General features: G+C 39.1%; 2 protein-coding genes across 4 annotated transcripts in view; one reads left to right on the forward strand and one right to left on the reverse strand.

Moving 5' to 3' along the window:
• Positions 1-21,702, reverse strand: part of hps3 (HPS3 biogenesis of lysosomal organelles complex 2 subunit 1) — a 60,915-nt gene that overhangs the window by 36,884 nt on the left and 2,329 nt on the right. The window contains exons 2-3 of the mRNA XM_088425183.1: positions 15,953-16,021; positions 15,741-15,858 (exon numbers count right to left, since the gene is read on the reverse strand). The gene's annotated coding sequence lies outside the window, so the exon portion shown is untranslated. The remainder of the gene's footprint in view (positions 1-15,740; positions 15,859-15,952; positions 16,022-21,702) is intronic.
• The window catches only part of bcar3 (BCAR3 adaptor protein, NSP family member), a 52,821-nt gene that overhangs the window by 23,274 nt on the left and 7,845 nt on the right, over positions 1-21,702 (forward strand). For 2 of the 3 annotated variants that reach the window (XM_088425187.1, XM_088425188.1), the window contains 6 exons: positions 4,597-4,639; positions 19,617-19,745; positions 20,005-20,130; positions 20,524-20,640; positions 20,987-21,222; positions 21,297-21,397. In XM_088425187.1, coding sequence (XP_088281313.1) covers positions 4,597-4,639; positions 19,617-19,745; positions 20,005-20,130; positions 20,524-20,640; positions 20,987-21,222; positions 21,297-21,397 — 752 coding nt within the window. Of the gene's footprint in view, positions 1-4,596; positions 4,640-11,156; positions 11,453-19,616; positions 19,746-20,004; positions 20,131-20,523; positions 20,641-20,986; positions 21,223-21,296; positions 21,398-21,702 lie in introns of those variants that run through there. The other variant, XM_088425189.1, reaches the window with a different exon arrangement.

Genomic DNA, 21,702 nt, shown 5'->3' on the forward strand with positions numbered 1-21,702 from the left:
AACCTGAATTGCAATTCACACAAACAAAAAAATAAGCAAAAAAAAAGAGCACACAAGAAAAAAATGCATAAACTAGAAAAATGACACAAACAAGAAAAAGGAAGCAAACAAAAAAGGAGTTTTTCGCTTTTGTTTGCTTTTTTTCTTGCTTGTTTCTTTTTGTTTCATTTTTCTTGCATGTGTCCTGTTTTGTTTACTACTTTTTTCTTGTGTTTCCTTTATCTTGTATGCTTCATTTTTCTTGCATGTTTCCTTTTTCTTGTTTGCTTATTTTTCTTGTGTGCCTCTCTTTTGTAAGGCATTTTTTTGTTTACGATTACCTTTATTTTTTTGTTTGTATAATTCAGGGCCACCGTAGAATACGGTTTTAGGTATACTTATTCAATTTTTATGCATAATAATTATGTATAGGCACTTCTTTCCTAGGAAGGTTAAAGAAATTATTTGAGCATGAAATATTGTTCTAAATCAACAAAATTACGTGTTTAAATTCTCACTCATTCCTTCATTCTAGTTTGTTTTCAATTAGCCTCAGCATGAAACTTTTTTAACTCAAACAAGATGGAGGAAAAAATGTGCAAATTGTATTTTTGCATTGGGAGGCATCTCTACAGCAAATGCAGTGGCCATTTTTGAGTGATGCATCTGCAGCCAATCTTAGTCCGCTTTCTGACTCGCATGGTATTTATTTAATACTGCCATCTAGTGGCCGCCTACCGGTAATTCGTCATTCCAAAGTTCCTTCACCACTCCCCAAACACTCCCACGCAAAACCTCACATGGTGTCCTCCCATGGTATAGTCCACCACATGTGGTGATGCTAAAAGTCATGCGGGAAAGCAAAAGAACAACAGAAGCCAGGAAAAGACTGCGGTGAGATGAGAGCAGCCTCCCCTGGCCACTTTGGACTTTCTTTTTTTTTTTTTATATATATATATATATATATACTGCTGTTCCACGTGTCTTTGTGTAAGATCGGTCTGGTGGTCATAGAAGCAGAAAGTATCCGATGCTGTTTCAGCAAAACAAACCGAAAGAAAAAAAAAAAAAGTCAAAGTTAGCTGTGGTTAGTTTGTGCAGACTGGAGGGCCGGTGTTTGGCCTCTGCATTCCAACCGCACTTCACGTCCGTTTTTTAACTTGCTTTGCTTGCATTTTCAAACGTATTCTGTATCAGATCAACCCCCCCAGATAATTAATCTACCTGAAAAATATTTACATGCATGTTGTTGTGAATGAAGTCAAGGGAATGCTTCCAAAGGGCAAGGTGGCATCTGCGGCCGATGTTTGGGGACATCCAGTGAGGTCGCAACCAAAATAAATCACTCTCATGTGTGGTCAGGATTGTGTGGCATTTTGCAATGAGATGCTTCCCACATTGCCGTTTACAAGAAACCAAGCCTCGTCGTTTTCCGACATAAAGTTAGCGTAATTCAAAACATTATGTACGATAAACTTTGACTAAACAGTGAGCTAAAATTGTGGGCCAGCAATCGCGCTCATTGGCTTAGCCTTGTGATGAACAATGGGTCAAAAATGTCACCTAACGACTACAACATGAGCCAAAAACCACACAATATCTCTACGCTATACTGCTAGCTAGCTAATATGACATGAACAACGTGGATTCAAAAATTTACAAACCACTGAAAACACACTCTGACGTTTCTTTCCAGCGCTAGCACGGAGCAAGTTAGCAAACATGGGTGCTGGACCACTAGCTAGCTAGTACAATATCAGCGACATGGATGGATTCAAAAATATATTAAAAACAAAAAAAACACTCTTTTGACGTTACTTCGCAGCGCTACCACAGAGTAAGTTTGCAAACATGTAAACTGGACCACTAGCTAGCTAGTACAACATTTTACAAAACACTGAAAACACACTTTGGCGTTTCTTTCCAGCGCTAGCACGGAGCAAGTTAGCAAACATGGATGCTGGACCACTAGCTAGCTAGTACAATATCAGCGACATGGATGGATTCAAAAATATATTAAAAACAAAAAAAACACTCTTTTGACGTTACTTCGCAGCGCTACCACAGAGTAAGTTTGCAAACATGTAAACTGGACCACTAGCTAGCTAGTACAACATGAGCGACATGGATGGATTCAAAAATTTACTAAAAACAAAAAAAAAATCCCTTTTCATGTTACTTCGCAGCGCTAGCACGCACCAAGTTAGCAAACATGGACACTGGACCACGAACTAGCTAGTACGATACGAGCGACATGGGGGGATTGAAACATCAATTTATTTATTTTTTAAAGCTCTCTTTGTCATCACTTTGCAGTGTCAGCACAGAACGAGTTAGCAAACACGGACGTTGAACCACTAGCTAGCTAGTACTACATAAGCGACAGGGCTGATTTCAAAAGTTTACTAAGTGAAAAAAAAACACCCTTTGACAGCAGCACTAGCACAAACAAACAAACAAAAAAGCAGCCATTGTTGTAACTCATCGATGCTTTAGCACGGAAGGAGTTAGCTAACATGAACGCTGGACCGCCACCCAGCTAGCACGACATGGATTTCAAAGTTTATGGCTAGGGTTCATTCATGTTAAAGTAAGTGAATTTAAATTAAAAATAAAAACCTTTCCATAGGTTGTCATGGCTACATTAGCATGTTGGCACTCTACGAATGTTTCCTAAAAGCGGATAAAGATCGATCAGGTACAACACGCTTCACTTATAATTATGATCAAATTGTAACGCGTATTAATACCATTTAAAAATAAAAAAAATATGGATCAACTGAAAAACTAGAACTACTTTTGGGAGTTGTGGAGGAGTGGATTATTGGATTCATCTTAAAATTATGCTTTAATTGTGTTTATTTATTTATTTAAATACTAAAATCTGTGTTGTCTAAGTGTTGTACTGTATGAAAAGTAAGCATTTTCCTTTTGGGCAGAGCCGGCATGTGGGGTGTCACACTATCACATGACATCCACTCTATGTGATAATGATGATATGCAGTTCCAGCATTAAAAATGATATGCACAAGCAAACATGCTTGGCTCAGCCCACTTGTGGCGCTGCTACGGAACAGCGCTTGTGAGAAAGCTCCAGAGTGCATATATAATTATGCAGGTTTTTTTTTATGTTTCCCGCACTAGTTAAATCCATATGTACTGTACATGTACATTTTTTTGAGCATTGTAAGAAAGGTTTAAAGATTGTAAATATATGAGGAGCAGAATTTGAACCCAGAATCAGACAAGAAATAAAAGGAGATGTAAAAGTCTTAATGTATAAAATTGTCCTCAAATGAGGACACTAGGACTTATTTTTTCCCTTCAACCACTCAAATTGTTCAGTGGCATTAGTTCTATCCTTACATATGGAGGTTACATTTTTTAACACCCACAAAAATTGAAAAATGAATTGATGATGACACTTTACGACATAGTCATTAACTGGTCTCTACCACCACCTACTGTCTTGAGGTGGAAACACAAGTCAGAAGAATTTTCTGTTTGCTGACATATGGAATGGAATGTTGCAAAAATTGCAAGAAAATCAATGAAATAAATCCTACTAAAATGCATCTCAAACATTGCAATTATAATGGTTTTATATGGTCCAAAATTTGGACAATGATTTTTTTTGTTCACAAAATCTCGCACGTCCAGCTGTAACAACATAGAAATGTCAGAATGGTTGCATTTTGAAATTTTACATGTTTTAATCATCTGCTGGAAATTTCAGCTCCCTCGTATTTTTTTTCAGTTGATTCTTTTATGGTATCATAAAAAAATCAAAGGGATTTCCATAATTTGCACCTTGTCGAAATGTATTTTTAGCATATGGCGGTCCGCAAATGGCCCCCGTGCCACAGTTTGGACACCGCTGCTGTTTTCTGCAAAGAAATGAAATCGAGTGCTGAGGCGATGTGAAAAATGATCATAAATTGTGAATGCGGCCTTCTGTTCCTTTACGTAACAAAATCCCATATTTTAAAGCTGAGAGGGTTTTACAGCTGAGCATGTTTGGTTTGTTAAGTCGCGGCCTATGCTAATATTCCCATGGGAACGCCGGCGGGAGCTTAGAGGACTTTCACCGACAACCTCGTTCAAGTCGCGCAGGATTTTCAGCTAATGACCTCTTTTGGGCCGTAAGCCTCCTTGGAGAACTTGTTCAGAGCGCAAACATATTTGACATTTCAAAGCGCGTAACAAGCTGATGCCACGAGAAAGGGAAAAAAAAAAAAAAATAATCAAGAGGCATCTGTGTGTGCCGTAACTTGCGTGTGAAATTGTCAGTGGACTCACAAGGGCGGGCGTGCGAGGATGGGGAGGAGAGAAAGTGAGGGAGTGGGAAGGAGAGACTTGAGAATCAGCTCAGTATGAACTTTTTTTTGCCTTCCCTTGTAATCAGCCGCCGTCTGCCTTCCTTGACGCAACTCCGCTAGCATTTTTTTTTTTTTTTTTGCTATTTTCGCCAAGATGGATGAGCGAATGAGCGAATGAGCAAGATCCCCAGCGGCAGTCCCGAGTGCTTTTTAGAGAACAAGGACAGTTTGTTGGTGGCAAACGGCAGGACAAGATGTGCTCACTCAACCGGGCCTTTTCTCTCTCTGTGTTCCCCAGGGAGCCCGGCGCCGCTTTGGATGCCGCCGTGGACTACGTCAAGGTCAGAAAATTGTCGCTGTCAAGATTGTTACGTTTTCCTGATCGCCAAATCGACGCCGTTTCGTTTATGTTATCCTCTCTTTGTCTGCGCAAAGATAACAAAAAAAAAAACATACAGTGCAGAGCTAAGATTAGATTTTTTTTCCCCACAATCTCCTTATATTTTCCAAAGCCCCCCCCCCAGGGGAAGAAAATCCTCCCCAACACTTGCCACGCCGACTATAAATAAGATTATTTTATAAATATTGCAGGAGTATTCCTAAAACTATATCTTTTTTGACATTAAGAAAAGAGCTCTATCAATCAACTTTAAACAACCATTTATAGCACTTATACAGGTTACATGTTCGTCCAAATCTGAAAAAAAAATAAGCAAGTGCCTCAAAATGCCTGAAAGAAGAAAAAAAAAGACGCAATCCATATTTATTCTGACTGTACAAACATAACAAAATAGACAAATAGTCCAGACCTAAGATTAGACTTTTTTTCTGAATTTCCTGAATTATATTTTGCAAAGCCCCCATCCAAATAAAGAGAAAACTCGCCACGCTGACTATAAAAAAAGATTATAATTTGTAAAAATTGCATGAGCATACTTTAAACCCGTATCCTTTTTAACATTAAGAAAAAAAAAAGCAGTATAAATCAACTTTCAACAACTGTTATCTATGTTTTTGCGGCAGGTTACATGTTAGTCTAAAACTGAAAAAAAATAATGCCATTTTTATTGTATTTTAATGTATTTACTAAAACTGTATCCTTTTAACATTTACAAAATAATAAAACAATATAAATCCACTTTAAACAACTGTTAACTACTGTACGTTTTATTGCGCTTATACAGATTACATGTTGGTCCAAAACTGAAAAAAATAAGCAAGTGCATCTAAGTTCCTGAAAGAAAAAAAATGATGCTAATCCTTTATTAATTGCATTTACACTTGACATGGCAAAAACAAAGACTTTCCCTTTGAGAACTGTGTTAGCGCATGCAGTATGAGTCACTGGGGTTTGTAGGACTTTGAAACCACAGAAATGCCTCCCTCATGTAAAACTTTACAGGCAAACAACAGGTTAAATCACAGGTGTCAAACTCAAGGCCCGGGGGCCAGATCCGGCCCTCCACATCATTTTTTGTGGCCCGCGAAATGCTGATTTGACTTCAAGTTTCTGGCTAAAATAGCAAATTTGCAAGTTGTCTTTAACTTTTAAAAATCTGTGGAGAAAATACAATCATTTTTTAATTCACAATCAGTTTTTGCCGGCCTCTGATTTCAAAACTTGGTGCGTGTTTTACAAAAGCATTTAAAAAAGATTTGACTTCACAGTCATACCGGCCCTCTGACAGAAACTAGAACTACAATGTGGCCCATAATAAAAATGAGTTTGACACCCCTGGGTTAAATCAAGGTGAGAAAAAAAAAACAAGACAAATAAACCCAGCTTAAAAGACACTGTGAAATTGAATAACAATAATGATAATAGCGATAACGATAATAGTAATATACATTGAATAAAATTAGGGATGGGCTCGTACGGTGACCAGATATTGATATCAAATAACCCGATATCAAAAGCATACTGTATCCCTGGTATCGGGCCAGAACCTCATCAGGCACATTTTGGCAGCTTTTATATTTTCTCCAAAATTTTTCCAAATTATTGCACTGAAAAGACCAGCAAGGTAAACATGATAGAAATGCATCAATATGGAGTTCTGATTTTTTTTTTTTGTAAGTCTCATAAAATCCTGTTATAAGCAGCGTTAAAGTTCCAAGAACCAAATCTCATCGCTCACAAACACGCTTGCGGACGTCCAATTGGAGTTTTTGTGCCATTTTGTTTGCATCATTTCTTCCACTCCATGTGTTGCTTTTCTCCCATCTGTTAGCACGTACGTTTGGATGCTAACACCTCAGTGTGAAAAGCAAACATTGTCTTTGGCGCGCGCGCAAACATTTCTGTGCCGTTTTGTCGGTCAAATCGGGACCGGCGGCGAGAGTCGGCAGCTGACCGCGCGCTATAATATAATAGGCGTGAAAGTGAAGCCGTCGGCCGCAATTGCAGGTGTGTTTGTCTTTGCCTCGCGGGGAATGAAAAGCCCAACAGGTACTTATTTCCGCTCAGAAGGTCAAAAGTGCACAGGAGGAATCGGGATATTTGAGTCGATAATCTTGAGCCAAAAATATCACAGTGTCACAGTGCCACCCTCAACCCTAACCCACCTAACCCTAACCCTAACCCTATGGTTGAACACAATATATTTTATTTTTCAACAAAATGTGTATTTGGTGCATTAAGATGCAAATGAACGAATAAATAAATAGACTTCTTGTTTTTTAATTGTTTTTAGCAAGTCACCTGTAAGGTATTTTTAAGAAAAGTAGTCCTTATTTTCCATGCATGCCAAGAAGAAAATAAACAAAACAAAAAACAGAACATCTAAACTTTGAGTCAACTCTGCAAGCACTAGCGATACCGTATCACCAAACTGCTCCACACTTCCATGAATATCCACTGTGCACGAGACTTTGAAAAAAAATCTTCTTCAAGAATATATTTTGAAAATAACGTTGAAAAGTGGTAATCCATTTTTAAGCTGTAAAATTACGTCTGTGGGATAGAATGAGAATTTGGTAACTAAATTACTTTTCACAATTAATACTCGTAAAATTTTTCCAATTTGGGTTGACTGGGGATTAAATGTTTGAACTCTTAAAAACGTAAAATTACGTCTTTGGGATTGAATGTGTTCATTTGTTAACTTTCACAATCAAAACTCTTTTTTTCCACTTTCTGTTGACTGAAAATGACATCAGGGCTATTTTTGGGCCGTATTACCCAGCCCTACTTTGAAGTAAAAGCAGCGAGTTCCCTTTGCCCGAAGAGAGAACTTTCTCCAAACAATCCTCTTCTGTGTGTGGTCTTGGCTTCCCTTCATACACAAAGTGTGCGGAACACTGCCGCTTTAACAACATTCAATGTTTCTTTCATTGCATTTGCAGCAATAGCCAGGTAGACACCCCCAATTTGAGCCCTTTAACTCAACGCTATAGTACAGTTTTTTTTAATGCCACCTGGTGGTCATTAATTGGTATGACAAGTGAAATATTAGAAATGTGAGGTCAGCATCAGGTCCGCTAACAAGAATCGAGCAGCTTTACGCTCCAGCGAGCCCGCTGCGGGGGTGTGTTCGTGTGAATGGCGACCAATCGATCGACGGGGTTGTTTATCGGGAAGCGGGACACGCAACCTCGCTACTACTCCAGTCAAAATTGACAGCTCAGCCTTTTTTTGCTTGTTTACGAAGTCTCGTAGCTCTACTTTGATCCCAAGGTCGAGAAACGCGTTCTCGACTTTCAACTCCCTTCGCTCATCATTTGACTTCTACTATGCAAAGACGGAACGTTTAGTTGGACGAGCAATAGCAACAATTGGGTCAAACCTTTACGGGTTAAGTATAGTGTAGGGCTGGGAGATATGGCAAAAACATCAAATCTGATCTTAAAAAATCCTTTTTGTGTGTATGTATACACACATATATATATATATATATATATATATATATATATATATATATATATATATATATATATATATATATAAAAACATATGTGTGTACTGTATATATACATATATATACACACACATATATATATATATATATATATATATATATATATATATATACGCATACACACACACATTATATATATATATATATATATATATATGTGTGTGTGTACTGCATATATACATATACATAAAAGATACATATCTACACACATATATCTACACACACACACACACATTATATATATATATATATATATATATATATATATATATATATATATATATATATATATATATGTATATATATATATGTATACATATATATGTATATATATGTGTGTGTGTACTGTATATGTACATATATACACACATAAAAGATTAGTATCTATATATATAATATACACACACACACACGTGCACACACACACACACATATATACATATATATATATATATATATATATATATATATATATACACACACATATATATATAATATATATATAGTCGAGAATTATTGTCAATGTACAAAACCACACAGTGAAATTCTTACCTCAGCAAACAGATACATCCATATACACACACGCGCACACTCACGCATACACACATACAGTACATATATATATATATATATATATATACATATATACTCATACACACACACATCAAATCTTTGAATTTTTAAAATGACAAATTGATGGTTTGTCCATCCCTGAGTAGTTACATCGCGTGTGTATTTTTTAACGTGAACTTTTTCACGTGAAACTTTTCACATGCGACCCATGTATTGTTTGACTGCATTACTCCTCGGCGTCCTCAAAATAAAGCCAGTCTAATGACAGCGTGCCCTTTTCAAAAACTACAATCTTCTCCGTTTTTATCGTCTATAAAATTGACGTCGTGTGCTTTCTTTCGCCTTATTTTAGCCCGCGTCGCAAAAAAAACAGTCACGAATCGAAACACAGTCGGAGATCGAGTCGCGGAAGCTTGGAAAAGACTCCCGCCCCCTTGTTGTTTTGCCGAGCATTCCTGAAATGACGGACGGGTGTATTTTAAGGCGGACGTTTACGCTAGCTGGTGATTTGGGGCCAGTGCGGTCGGCGACGCTGTACGTGTCGCTCCGGGGAAGATTGGACATGCGTTTCCTCCGCGGATCCTCCGGGAGCCCGCACTGTAATTACTGGCCTTTATTCCCCGTGGCAGAAATGTCCTTTAACTGCTTTGGGGCGGGGTGTCGCCCCCGCGTGCGTTTTACTCGGTTTACACCGGCACGCTATTGAGATAAGGGAGGGCCCGGCTGGCGACATTTCTTCGCGTTATCTTGATGCCGCGCGATGGGCTGAGAGATCGCGTTTTTATGACGTGCAGGGAAAAAAGGGGTCAACCGTACCCGCAAAACTGAAACAAATTCAATTCCTTCCTACCTGTTTACGTACCGTATTTTCCGCACTATAAGGCGCACCGGATTATAAGGCGCACCCTCAATTAACGACATATTTGATAACTTTTTCCACTTATAAGGCGCACCGGATTATAAGGCGCACCCTCAATTAATGACATATTTGGAAACTTTTTCCACTTATAAGGCGCACCGAATTATAAGGCGCACCCTCAATTAATGACATATTTGATAACTTTTTCCACTTATAAGGCGCACCAAATTATAAGGCGCACCCTCAATTAATGACATATAACTTTTTCCACATATAAGGCGCACAGGATTATAAGGCGCACCCTCAATTAATGACATATTTTAAAATGTTTTCAATCACAACATAGTAATACTCAAAGTAATAACAATTACTCAAATAAAAACTGTCAATAGCATAACTCAATGTCAACATGATCAACCTTTTTCAACTGTAAACACACAAAAGATACAGAAGAAGAAGCTTACTTTATCAGTTCATTCCCCATCTACCAATCCTAATCTCAGTATTGATCCATTTATTTCCTTTCCTTCCTCCATTCCATCCTATTTACCTGCCCCCGTCTTTTTATATACGGCTCCTTTCCGTCCTTCATTTTCATCTACCTATTTCCCGTATTTTTCGGACTATAAGCCGCGACTTTTTCGTCATGATTTGAGCCCTGCGGCTTATATTCCAGTGAGGCTTATCTGCTGGTTTTTACCAACGGTTAAGCAAATGTGTGTTCAAGGAGTCCGTTCATGGATACACATGCCTTCCTTCCTTTCTACTTACTTACTTACACCTTCCTTCCTGTCTACCTATTTACATTCACATTCCCTTCCTTACTTCATACATTCCTTATTATATAAACCATCTACCGATATCATAGATGTCAAACTCCAGTCCGCGAGGGCCGGCATCCTGAATGTTTTCCAGTTTTCTCTCCCCAACACACCTGATTCAAATGAATAGCTTATTAGCAAGCTCTGCAGGAGCTTCAAAATGATCCCAATCGTTTGAATCAGGTGTTTTTGAGGGAAAAAGTTTGAAAACATGGAGGATACCGGCCCTCGAGGACTGGAGTTCGGCACCTGTGACCTATATAGATATACCTGCCTTCCTTCATCCAGTAGAGCTTCCACGTATCTATTTTTAGATGACCTATTTATAGTCTACTTACCCGACTTGGTCCCCTTTTTTGGACTAGAGTTAAAATAGAAGTGCATCAGCTCTATACTTCCTCCGAATTTTTATTCTTATGTACGACTGAAGTCTTTTTCGCATTTAAGGGGTTAAGAACGTGAATGTAGAACACCAGTGGTATGCAGAGTAGGTGAGGGAATCATTTGTGTATTGACTTCTCCATCCGGCATCACCCGTGATGAGAAAAAGGGAGGCAGCGTTTGCCTTTGGGCCACTCCCGACTCTTCTGGATGTGATTGGTCCTTAGCGGACCACGTGACTCGTTCTCATTTGGAGCTCGGGGTGGAGTTATGGAAAATGATGAGCGGGGACGCAACAAGGCAGAGTGGCGGGCGGCTCACTCCGCAGGGGACTGCGGAGGAGGGAGTCGGTGGACGCCGTGATGAATGGACTTGGAGGTCGATGAGTTCGGGCACGCTCGCTATTAAGTCCGCTTCAAATGGGACCTTCACTTCAGTCAGTGGAAGTCTGTATTAACAAGTGCGGGGACCCACCGGATGGACGCGTCACTTTCCTGACACCGGAGTAAAAAGTGCCTCAAAATGTCCCAGCGATGTAACCTGAAGAGCCTGACTGCGGCTCTTTGCTGCTTCTACCACAACAACTCCATCATCAGCGCAAAGGTGCGTTTTTCCGCTCTTAATCTCGTCCCGCGTGCACGAGAGGACATCTCCGCGCTAAACTCTCGAGAAGCGTCCCCAAAGTGCCCGCTGACACTTTGGGCCCGAACAAAATCAAATCACTCTGAATGGTCCTCCTCTTTTCCCCGCGACTGGAACACTGGCCTTTTATTATGGGGACCAGACACCCGCATAAATGAGCCACTGTGCGCGCGGGTGAGATATATGAGCAGCTTTATTCCATAAGTGGCGCTGGCGCGCAGACAAGGCGGCGAGTGTGCGATGGCACGGGCGGAATGAAGGTGAGCGCCGTCCCGAGCGGGGTTCGTGTTTGATTTGTGGTCGTCGGCCCGTTTTATGACGTCAGTCAAATGTTGTAATGCCATTAAGTTGATTTGATGGCGCGGCCGCTGTGCGGCAAAGTGACGGTGCGCTCCCATGCCTCCGTATTTTTTGCAAAGATCCACCCAAGGAAAGACAAGTGGGAATTGTATAGCTAAAATTGTGTCGTTTTAACGCAAATAAAAGAGCCATTTAAATCAAATTTCGGGAAATTTTTGACAGGGTTTTTGACAGGTTACAGCTTATTTTGAAGCGGAAAAAAATAGCTTAAAATGCATCAGAAAATGTTCATTTTATTTACACTAGAAATATTTCTAACTGAAACATTTGATGCAGAAAAAAAGAATAACAAGAAATGTAAATTGATCTGGAACAGTAACACCAATTTCTCGAATATTATAACCTGAAGAAAAGTGTATAAAACATTGTACTTATTTTGTATTTACATGAATCGATGTGATTCGGAAGAAGTGGAACAGTATCCTTTTTCACATTAACAAATAACGCAAGCCATTTTATTCAACTTTCAGCAAATGTCAACACTATTTTTGTTACAGTGTTTTGACAGATTGCAGCTTATTCTGAAGCGGAAAAAAAATAGCTTAAAGTGCATCAAAGTGTCTGGGTAAAAATATTCATCCTTAAATGAGCAAGATTTTTGACTGACAACTGAACATTTTGATGCTTAAATAAATAAATATATGTTAAAAAAATATAAGAAAAGTGTATAACACATTGTGCCTATGAGAGCGCCACTGCACCACCTGGTGCCGTGGATGTGCAATTACACTACACGAACCAATTTTCAGTGCAGGAATTGAACTTTTCCATCCTTTGAAAGATGAGTTGAACTTTTCGTAAAACATGCACCCTGTTATATTTCCCATCAAAATAAGATAGACTTCCACAATAAAAGCTTCATCCTAATATATGAGAAAGACGTGTGAACATCCGGGGCTGCTTTGTCACTTCAGGACCTGGACGACCGGGACTAATGGGACTTTTTGCTTTCTATCGGAAAATCCCAAAGGACTCCGATTAAAAGCCACCTTTGTTCTTGCGCAAAGTACGACGTGTAAAATAACCGCGAAATCATCCTGACTTGTCTCACAAAAGTCAGATCATAAAAGAATTGACATTAAAGCCAAGCGTTGACCGTAGCTAGTTGCTAGCCTGGAAATGTTAAGTGAGGCCACCGCCAATGACCATGTAATTGGTCCTGCAGGGACTTGGTATTTCAAATCAACGTCTCCAAAGTTAATAGTACAACCAGAGGGGACCGTAAACGTTTGTGCAAATGTCACATTCCGTTTCCCTGGTAGACACCGAGACCTTTTTGGACTTGTGAGCAAGCTGGAAATGATGCTATTAGTTTGATTTAATCAACTTTTGGAACGACGCTAGGCGTATTGTTTTGAACAACTCCACAAAATAGATTGTGTAACATCACTAATTTTATTTTTGGCTCGTCCGCCGGAAAATGGTGTGTCTACTGACAATGTTTATCCATCTTAAAACTTTGGGGAAAAAAATAATTCTCCAACACAATTGAGTTTCGTCATGTTCCCATTAATTTGCTTTCAATTTGAAAATTACCATCTCTGTCATGGCATCAAAATATGAAATTAAATTTGCTGTAACTGCAGAAAACTTGTGAATCTCATTTTAGAACCAAATGAATGCTGTAACCGTTTCATACTTGCCAAGTGGTGTGAAACCTAGAGTTCACGGGCCGGTTCTGGCCCTGGAAAAAGGTTTAATTTGGCCCCTGAGAGTATTTTGCAAAGTTTAAAAATGAGCTGAATTTTTTATGTTTTATTTATTTATTTATTTTTATTGCCCACTTGGGAATAGAATAGTTTTGAGACCACTGTTCTTAGTTGCACTCTAAAAACAATTGGGTTAAAAATAAACCAATTATGGGTCAAAATAAAGGCCTAACCCAATTTTTAGATCTGTTTTACACAAATCCAAAAACGAGTGATTTTGTACAAGACAACCTAAAAAAATTTATCTAAAACTAACAAGAAAGTTGGATCAATTTGACCCAAATATTTGAACCATAATCAGGGTGTTTTTGAAACAACTGTTTTTAAAATGTAAAAAAAACAAACCATTTTCTTCATTTTAATAAGGAAAAACATAAGAGTTGAGTGCCAGCATAATTCCTTACGATTGTCCGGCATAAAAGATAAAAAGTGGCTGTACATTTTTTGGAATATTTTCCAGCCTTGCAATGTGAATACTTTACGATGCTCCATTTTTGTAAGCTAGCATTTGTTTGAACCCTAAATTGGAGTTGAGCATCTTGTGCAGGTTTTAATAATGCTCTCATTTAAATATTCCCCCATTTTTTTGGCCTGCTGTCTCGCTCTTTCTAGAAGAATGATTTGGGTTTCAAAGAGCCCGAGGTTTTTTTTCATTCTCGCCCGGCATTTCCATGAAAGCGCCATCTGTTTGTCTGGGAGGTGGCCATTTCTCCTAAGAGGGTTTTGCTTCTTCCTCCCAACACATTTTGCAGTCATCAGCCTATTTGTGTCCACTTTAGCGGACGTTTGTCTTTGGTCTCTATCGTTGGACTCATGGGAGCTGCCCTACTAAGTCCTAGTGTCCTCAGTAGAGGACATTCTGGTCTTCCCTATGAGGTTTCATTAGGTGCAATACATTTCACTTTGCTCTCTTGCTGAGACAAATATGGACACAACTGTGGACGCAAATATGCATATGTCATTCTCAAATTCCAAAGTCTTGGTTTTGTGTTTGTCTCATTACTGTCTTGTCTTGATAATGTCTTCGATAGTCAGTCTGACGTTAGTCACAAATCTTGGACCCTTGGATTAATCCTCGTGTTCTAGTCTGAGTGTCCTCAGTAGAGGACATCCTGGAATTTCCAAAGATGTCTCATCTGGTTAGGTGGGATGCAATTCACTTGGTGTTACTGAGACAAAATGGACAAAATAATGGACACAAATTGATAAGCTGGGTCTCAGGAGGGTATGCATTCTTGGACTCATCTCCGTCTCAATACTGTCTCATCTTGATAATGTCTTAGTCTTGGATAAAACCTAGTGTCCTCAGTAGAGGACATCCTGCCCTTTCCGATTATGTCTCTTCATTTTATTTCGCACACAATTCACTTTGCAGTCTTACCGAGACAAAATGGACACAATAGTGGACACAAATAAATAAGATGCATCTTAGGAGTATATGCAGTCTTGGCCTTGTCTTTGTCTCAATACTGTCTTGTCTTGATAATGTCTTAGTCTGACACTTATCACAGGTCTTGAAAGTTTGGACAAAACCTAGTGTCCTACTCCTAGTGTCCTCGGTAGAAGACATTCTGGCATTTCCAAAGATGTCTCATCTGTTTAGGTGGGACGCAATTAACTTGTCTTACTGAGACAAAATGAACACAACAGTGGACACAAATGGATAAACGGCGTCTCAGGAGGATATTGGTCCTGTCTCTGTCGCAATACTGTCTCGTCTTCATAATGTCTTGTCGCAAGCATGGAAAGTTTGGGTCAAACCTAATGTCCTGCTGTCCTCGGTCGAGGACATCCCGGCATTTCCAATGACATCTCTCGATGTCGTATCGGACACAATTCACTTAGCATAACAAAATGGACACCACAGTGGACGCGGATGAATAAGATGCATTTCAGGAGGATATTTGTTGGGAGCAAATGCCGAGATTTAGCAGCTTGTCCTCAATACTACATTTTCATTGTGTAGCCTATTTGTTCAAAAGAATCCTCTTTAAGTATTTACGGCCTAAAAGCAAATCCCCAAACTCCCGCCGCGGATCATTACGGGCTCCTTCTCAACCGATCTTAATCTAACACGGAAAGCCGGAGACAGAAACTGGACTTCCTGAATAAACAGGAAAGGTGGGACATTTTGATGACGGCCAGATTTGGAATAGTAGAGATCTTCTCTCCAAACTTACTTGAGGTCTTTTGACACTCGGATTCACCGGGAAACTTTTCCCCGACGTCGCCTCGGGTTCCGCTGTCAGTTGCGGGTCGATAATTACTGGGGAGGCAGCTGGGAAACTTTTGGGGGGCCTGCAGGAAGATGGAGATGACAACAGGGGGGGAAATGTGAAAAGGAGTTTCACATCATTCTCAAAAAGACACACACACACACACACACACACACACGTCTTGTTGACGTCCACGTGTCACACAGGAAACAGTTCTTCTGCCGTCTTGTTTTGTTGTCCACCGGCTGTAATAAGAGAGGAGGCTCCTGTCACATGTCTTCATGTGGCTCTATTCTAATCACTTTAGAGAGTCACCGACACACAATTTACAAAAGAAAACCGGAGCAAGGAAAATGAGACAAAGATGAGACGTTTCAACTTCCCGAAAATGAGGCCTTTTCAATGGCATATTATAGGCGTGTCAGAAAAGTTCCAGGACTGATGGCGCAAAAGTTAGTCATGTTTTAACTCATTCACTCCCAAAGACGTGTTTTTACGTTTTTTTTTTTTTGTTTTGTTTTGTTTTTATTAATGCACACATTCAATACCAAGTTTTTCCAAAAGTAGTTTGTTAAAGGAAGGAAGGTCTAAAATAGCTAGTGGCAATTAATCAATTACTTTGGGTATTCAAGTACTGAAGTAATCGAGTAACCCAAATGTGAGGCCCCTTTCAATGTCATATTAGGCGTGTTAGAAAAGTTCCGGGACTGACGGCGCAAAAGTTAGTCATGTTTTAACTCGTTCACTCCCAAAGACGTGTTTTTACGGTTTTTTGTTTTGTTTTGTTTTTATGAATGCACACATTCAATACCAAGTTTTTCCAAAAGTAGTTTGCTAAAGGAAGGTAAAAAATAGCTGGTGGCAATTAATCAATTACTTTGGGTATTCAAGTACTAAAGTAATCAGCTAGGTAGGGATTGAAGTACCAAAGCAACAATTACTTTAGGTACTAAAATGCTAATCAAATACTTTAAGTAATTGATTTTTTTTTAAGTAGTATTGAAAAGTTTCAGGATGTCACAAGGTAGTAATATTTTAACTCATTCAATCCCAAAGACGTGTTTTTACGTCTTTTTAAGAGCAAAGACATTCAATCTCAGTTAGTTATTTATTTCAACTTTTTTCCCCCCAAATATTGTGCTAAAGTAAGCTCTAAAAAAATTTCTTGTGCTAAGTAATCAATTACTCTTGGTAATTAAGTATTAAAGTAATCAACTATGAAGGTATTGGTGCACTAAAATAAGTACTTTAGGCGCTTAAATACTAAGGTATTCAATTACTTAAGGTAATTATTTTCAAGTAAAAAAAAATTCTAGAAAAATTATATATATATATATATATATATATATATATATATATATATATATATATACACATATATATAGCTACAGTATGGGTTCACAGCAGGACACAGTAAGTCATTTTGGGGGTTGATGTGTGTGTCAGTTTGAAAATGGCTCTCAACGTGAAACATCATTTAGCTTCTCTACCTGCTTGCAATGATAGCGGCACTATGATCGCATTTAGAGCTGGAGCGGAAAATAATCTTATTACTGGGGAAAAGCGAGAGGAGCAAATGGAGGCGCTCCTGCCTGCGGAGCCATGGCCAACCAATGCATATCGTATCGATCAGGATTACCGGCAGTAACACGCCGATTAAGTATATTTGATGGTCAATAACCCAAAAATGAAATACTATATTTTGGAATACCTTTTTCAACACAGCCAATGACTCACATTTTTCCAGTTCTATTTGATAGCCGTTCCAAAAATTGACATTTTGAACAAGTACACGCATTTGCTTTACTGGTAGGTTGCCCCCTGGTGGCAGGTTAAAAGACTACAGATACGACACACTGGACTATAAACTTCAGGGCTCAAATCATGAGAAAAAAGTTGCGGCTTATAGTCTGAAATTGACTGAAAATCTTTTACGTCACAAATGCAAAAATGATCGTTTTTATATGTTCTATTTGTGTGTTTCATGAAAATAAATAACATTAATGCCACACGTCAAATATTAATACTCTTTTCTGGGATCTTAACAGGTAGAACATGAAAGTAATAATAATGCAAAACAATCAAATATTAATACAGTGGATCTTAATATGGGATCTTGACAGGGAGAAAATAATGAAGTTAAAAAACAATATTAATGCCACATCATCATCAAATCATAATACCCTTTTCTGGGACCTTGACAGGCGGAAAAAAAACGTGATAACATAAAATAAAAATAAAATCAAATAAATAACAATATTAATGCCACACATAGCCAAATATTAATACCCTTTTTTGGGCTTAGCAGGTAGAAAAAAAAAAGAAATTTAATAACAATATTAATGCCACACATAAGAAACATTTCCAATTATCTTGGATTTTGACAGGAAGAAAAAAAATATTAATACCACACATAACCAAATATTAATACCCTTTTTTTGGATCTTAACAGGGAGGAAAAGATTCAATTAAATGACAATATTAACGCCACACAACCAAATATTAATATCGGAGATCTTGAACGGGGAAAAATTTGAAAATAACTAACTTTATTAACGCCACACTAGTGACAAGGTATAACCAAACGCAAAGGAGAGTGTAAAGAACTTGGCAGTTTATGTTTAGGGTCTGTGGGTGTTTGTGTGTGCGCGTCAGGTGAAGGGTGTGTAGGAGGACGTGTCCGGGTAGTCCTTGGGCGCTGTCGTCAAATTAGGAAGCAGCGGGTGGAAAATCGTCCAGGAGAGAAAATCCCTGAGGGGACGGCGACAAAAGGGGGCGTGTTTGTGTGCGTGTGGATTTGTGAGCTACGACATTGCGCCTGACTGGAAAAGACGTGAGTCCGTGTGTCTTTGAAAGAAGGAGGAGGAACAGGTATCGGGACAGATTTTGGACATTGGCTATGAAGAGTTTCAGAAGGACGGAAAAGCATGCAGAGAGCCAAAAGCTACCACGTAAGTCTATTTAACAATTAAAAAATTGAGGACAGAAACGTGTGTTAAGTGTGTCTTCAGGATGTAAGTTCTGGTGCAGGCTTTAGTGCTGACTTTGCATGGTGTCAGGTTCTTACCAGCATTTGTGTCCATCGGTTTTATTCAAACTTTCAAGACTTGTGATAAACGTCGCACAAATACGTAAATATTCTCAGAAAAAAAAAAAAAATTGTCCCTCAGTTTGAATGTTAGCGTTGTAGTCGAGACAACATCAACAGAGATAGAGACATTATCAAGACAAGACAGTATTGAGACAGAGACGAGACGCAAGACTTTGAGTTTGAACCAGAGACTGCATATATTCCCGAGAGCCAGCCTATTAATTTGTGTCCACTGTTGTGTTCACTTTGTCTTAGCATGAGAGCAAAGTTAATCGCATCCCATCCAAACACGAGACATCACTGAAAAGGACAGCTGTCTTGTCTTCAACTGAGACCTCTATGATTAAGTAGAATAGTGCCGATGAGCCAAAATATATCATTTGTCCACTTAATTTGTCAATTTATTTGAAAAGTCGACCACCCGACTTGGTCAACATTTTTCTTTTTTTTTTTCACTAAGCTCTTGATCAAGAACCTTCAAATGTGGTCTTGAAACCAAGAGTAAACTTGAGAACGACAATACTAGTTACTGAAATATATACCTCGGTTTTATTGATCCAGCCCACCTGAGAATAGATTTTCCTCGATGCGGCCCGCAAGCTAAAATGAATTTGACTCCCCGGCTATACACATAGACAAGCTAACATTTAGCTAATGTGTCACTGTTCTTAGCTTTTAAGCAACAACTTTTTGCCAGTTATCTTGTCTCGCTTTCTCAATCATTTTCTTTCGTTATCCTGGTCCTACAGTTTTCCCAGGACCAGTTCATCCTGGACGGTCCGTCAGAGAAACTTCGCAGAGAGTTGGAGGAAGAACTGAAAATGAACAGCGAAGAACCCAGAAGCCACGCTTGGTACCATGGAGCCATACCCCGACAGGTATCCTAAAAAAATATAACACTTGGGCGAAAAAAATTGGAAGAGCCGCGATTAAAAGTCCCAACACTTAAAATACGTAAAAATACGTCTTTGGGATTGAATGAGTGAAGTGGAAGTCGGCGCCAAAATATTTTTGGTAAAATATGTTCAATACAACCTGGCATTCTGATTAATATTGAGTTCCTGAAATATAAATTAAGCAAGAAAATTTATTCGTAATTTCATAGCACCAGATGTTTGACGTTGTGTAACGTTTTAGGTTGCTGAAAACTTTGTGCAACGAGATGGTGATTTCCTGATTCGTGATTCGCTGTCCAGTCCAGGAAGTTACGTTCTAACTTGTCAATGGCGAAACGCAGCACAACATTTTAAGATCAACAAAAAAGTAAGTATCTAGTATTTCTTTAAGACGGAGTGTCACATCATACTTTTTTTGGGGCATTCATATCCTCCTGAGAGCCATTTGTTTTTTGGTCAATATGTTTCGACTCAATAGAGCTACCCTACTAAGTCCTCGCGTCCTCACTAGAGGACATCCTGGCATTTCCGATGATGTGTCACATGCTTGGGGTAGGACGCAATTCACTTTGTTGTCTTGCTGAGACGACGTGGACAATTGACACAAATGAATTGACTGGGTCTCTGCTTGTCCCACAATGTTTTTTTAAACCCAAAAAGAAGGTGCTCTGAGATAGGATCTGCCATAATCAGTGAAAGTACAAAACAACAGACAGCGATTAGAATGTGAAAAAAGAAAATGTTCCCATTTGTCCCCCAGGTTGTGATGCTGAACGAAGCTTATTCCAGGGTCGAGTACCGCGTGGAGCGGGAAGGTTTTGACAGCGTTCCAGCTCTAATAAGATATTACGTGGGGAACCGAAAGCCTGTCTCCCAGGTGAGTTTTAACCCTTGTGCAAGGCAAAACATTGAAAGAAGACACTAGGGAGCTGAAATTTCACCCAGACGTCAAAGTTCAACAACGCTACCACCTCGTTTTCACACTACCAACCAAGAGTGTGTCATCACTTAGCTAAAAAAAAAAGAAAAACATCGTTTCATATCAAGGGAAAGCCGTGAAAGAAGACACTAGGGAGCTGAAATTTCACCAAGATGGTTTCGACATATCAAATTTCAACATGGCACAACCACTTAGTTATCACACTAGTCACTAGTGCGCCATCCCTAGGCTAACATACCAGAATGATAAGGAAGAAAATAATCAGTTTTGATTTACGTTTCAGGTGGTAGGCGCCATTATCTTCCAGCCAATCAACCGCACGCTGCCATTGCGCTGCTTGGAACAAAAGTACGGTTTGTCCAGTAAACACCGAGAGGCGGGGCTGCTGGAACAGGAGCGTCGGCGGCAGAAGCGACTCAGCCTCAACATCACCAACGGACACGTGCAAGATAATACCCACGGCGGCCATGATGGCGCCCTCTACCACAATAACGGCATGGGGAGAGGAAGCCAACTGAGGTTACTTTTCAATGGATTACTCACAAAATTACTTACTTTATATATATATTTATACATATGTATATGCTGCTCAGATTGAAGGATCGTTGCGGCAGCCAACCAGCGAGTCTCAACCAACTCCCGGAGAAGCGACGGCCACTCAAAGCGCACCAATCAGAGAGCTTTCTACCACTCGGTAAGTCCAGATGAAATTTTAGCATCCTGCACCTAAAACTTGTTGTGAAGCAACAGTCAGGAAGAATGAATTGTCGACGCTGGCTAATATACTCGAGTATTATACAAAGAAAGTCATTAACTCATTCAATCCCAAAGACGTATTTTTACGTTTTTTTTTTTCTCACGAGTCCAGACAATCAGTCTCATGTACTTCTATTATATTTTTTTAAATGTTTGGCTAGACTAGAGTCTAAAAATGTATTAGATAACTTGAGGTAATGAAGTATTAAAGTAATCAATTACTTTTGGAACCAATCAGTTACT

Source organism: Hippichthys cyanospilos, chromosome 10, assembly GCF_059441005.1.
Source record: "Hippichthys cyanospilos isolate Australia breed blue-spotted pipefish chromosome 10, RoL_Hcya_1.0, whole genome shotgun sequence".
Classification (NCBI taxonomy): Eukaryota; Metazoa; Chordata; class Actinopteri; order Syngnathiformes; family Syngnathidae; genus Hippichthys; species Hippichthys cyanospilos.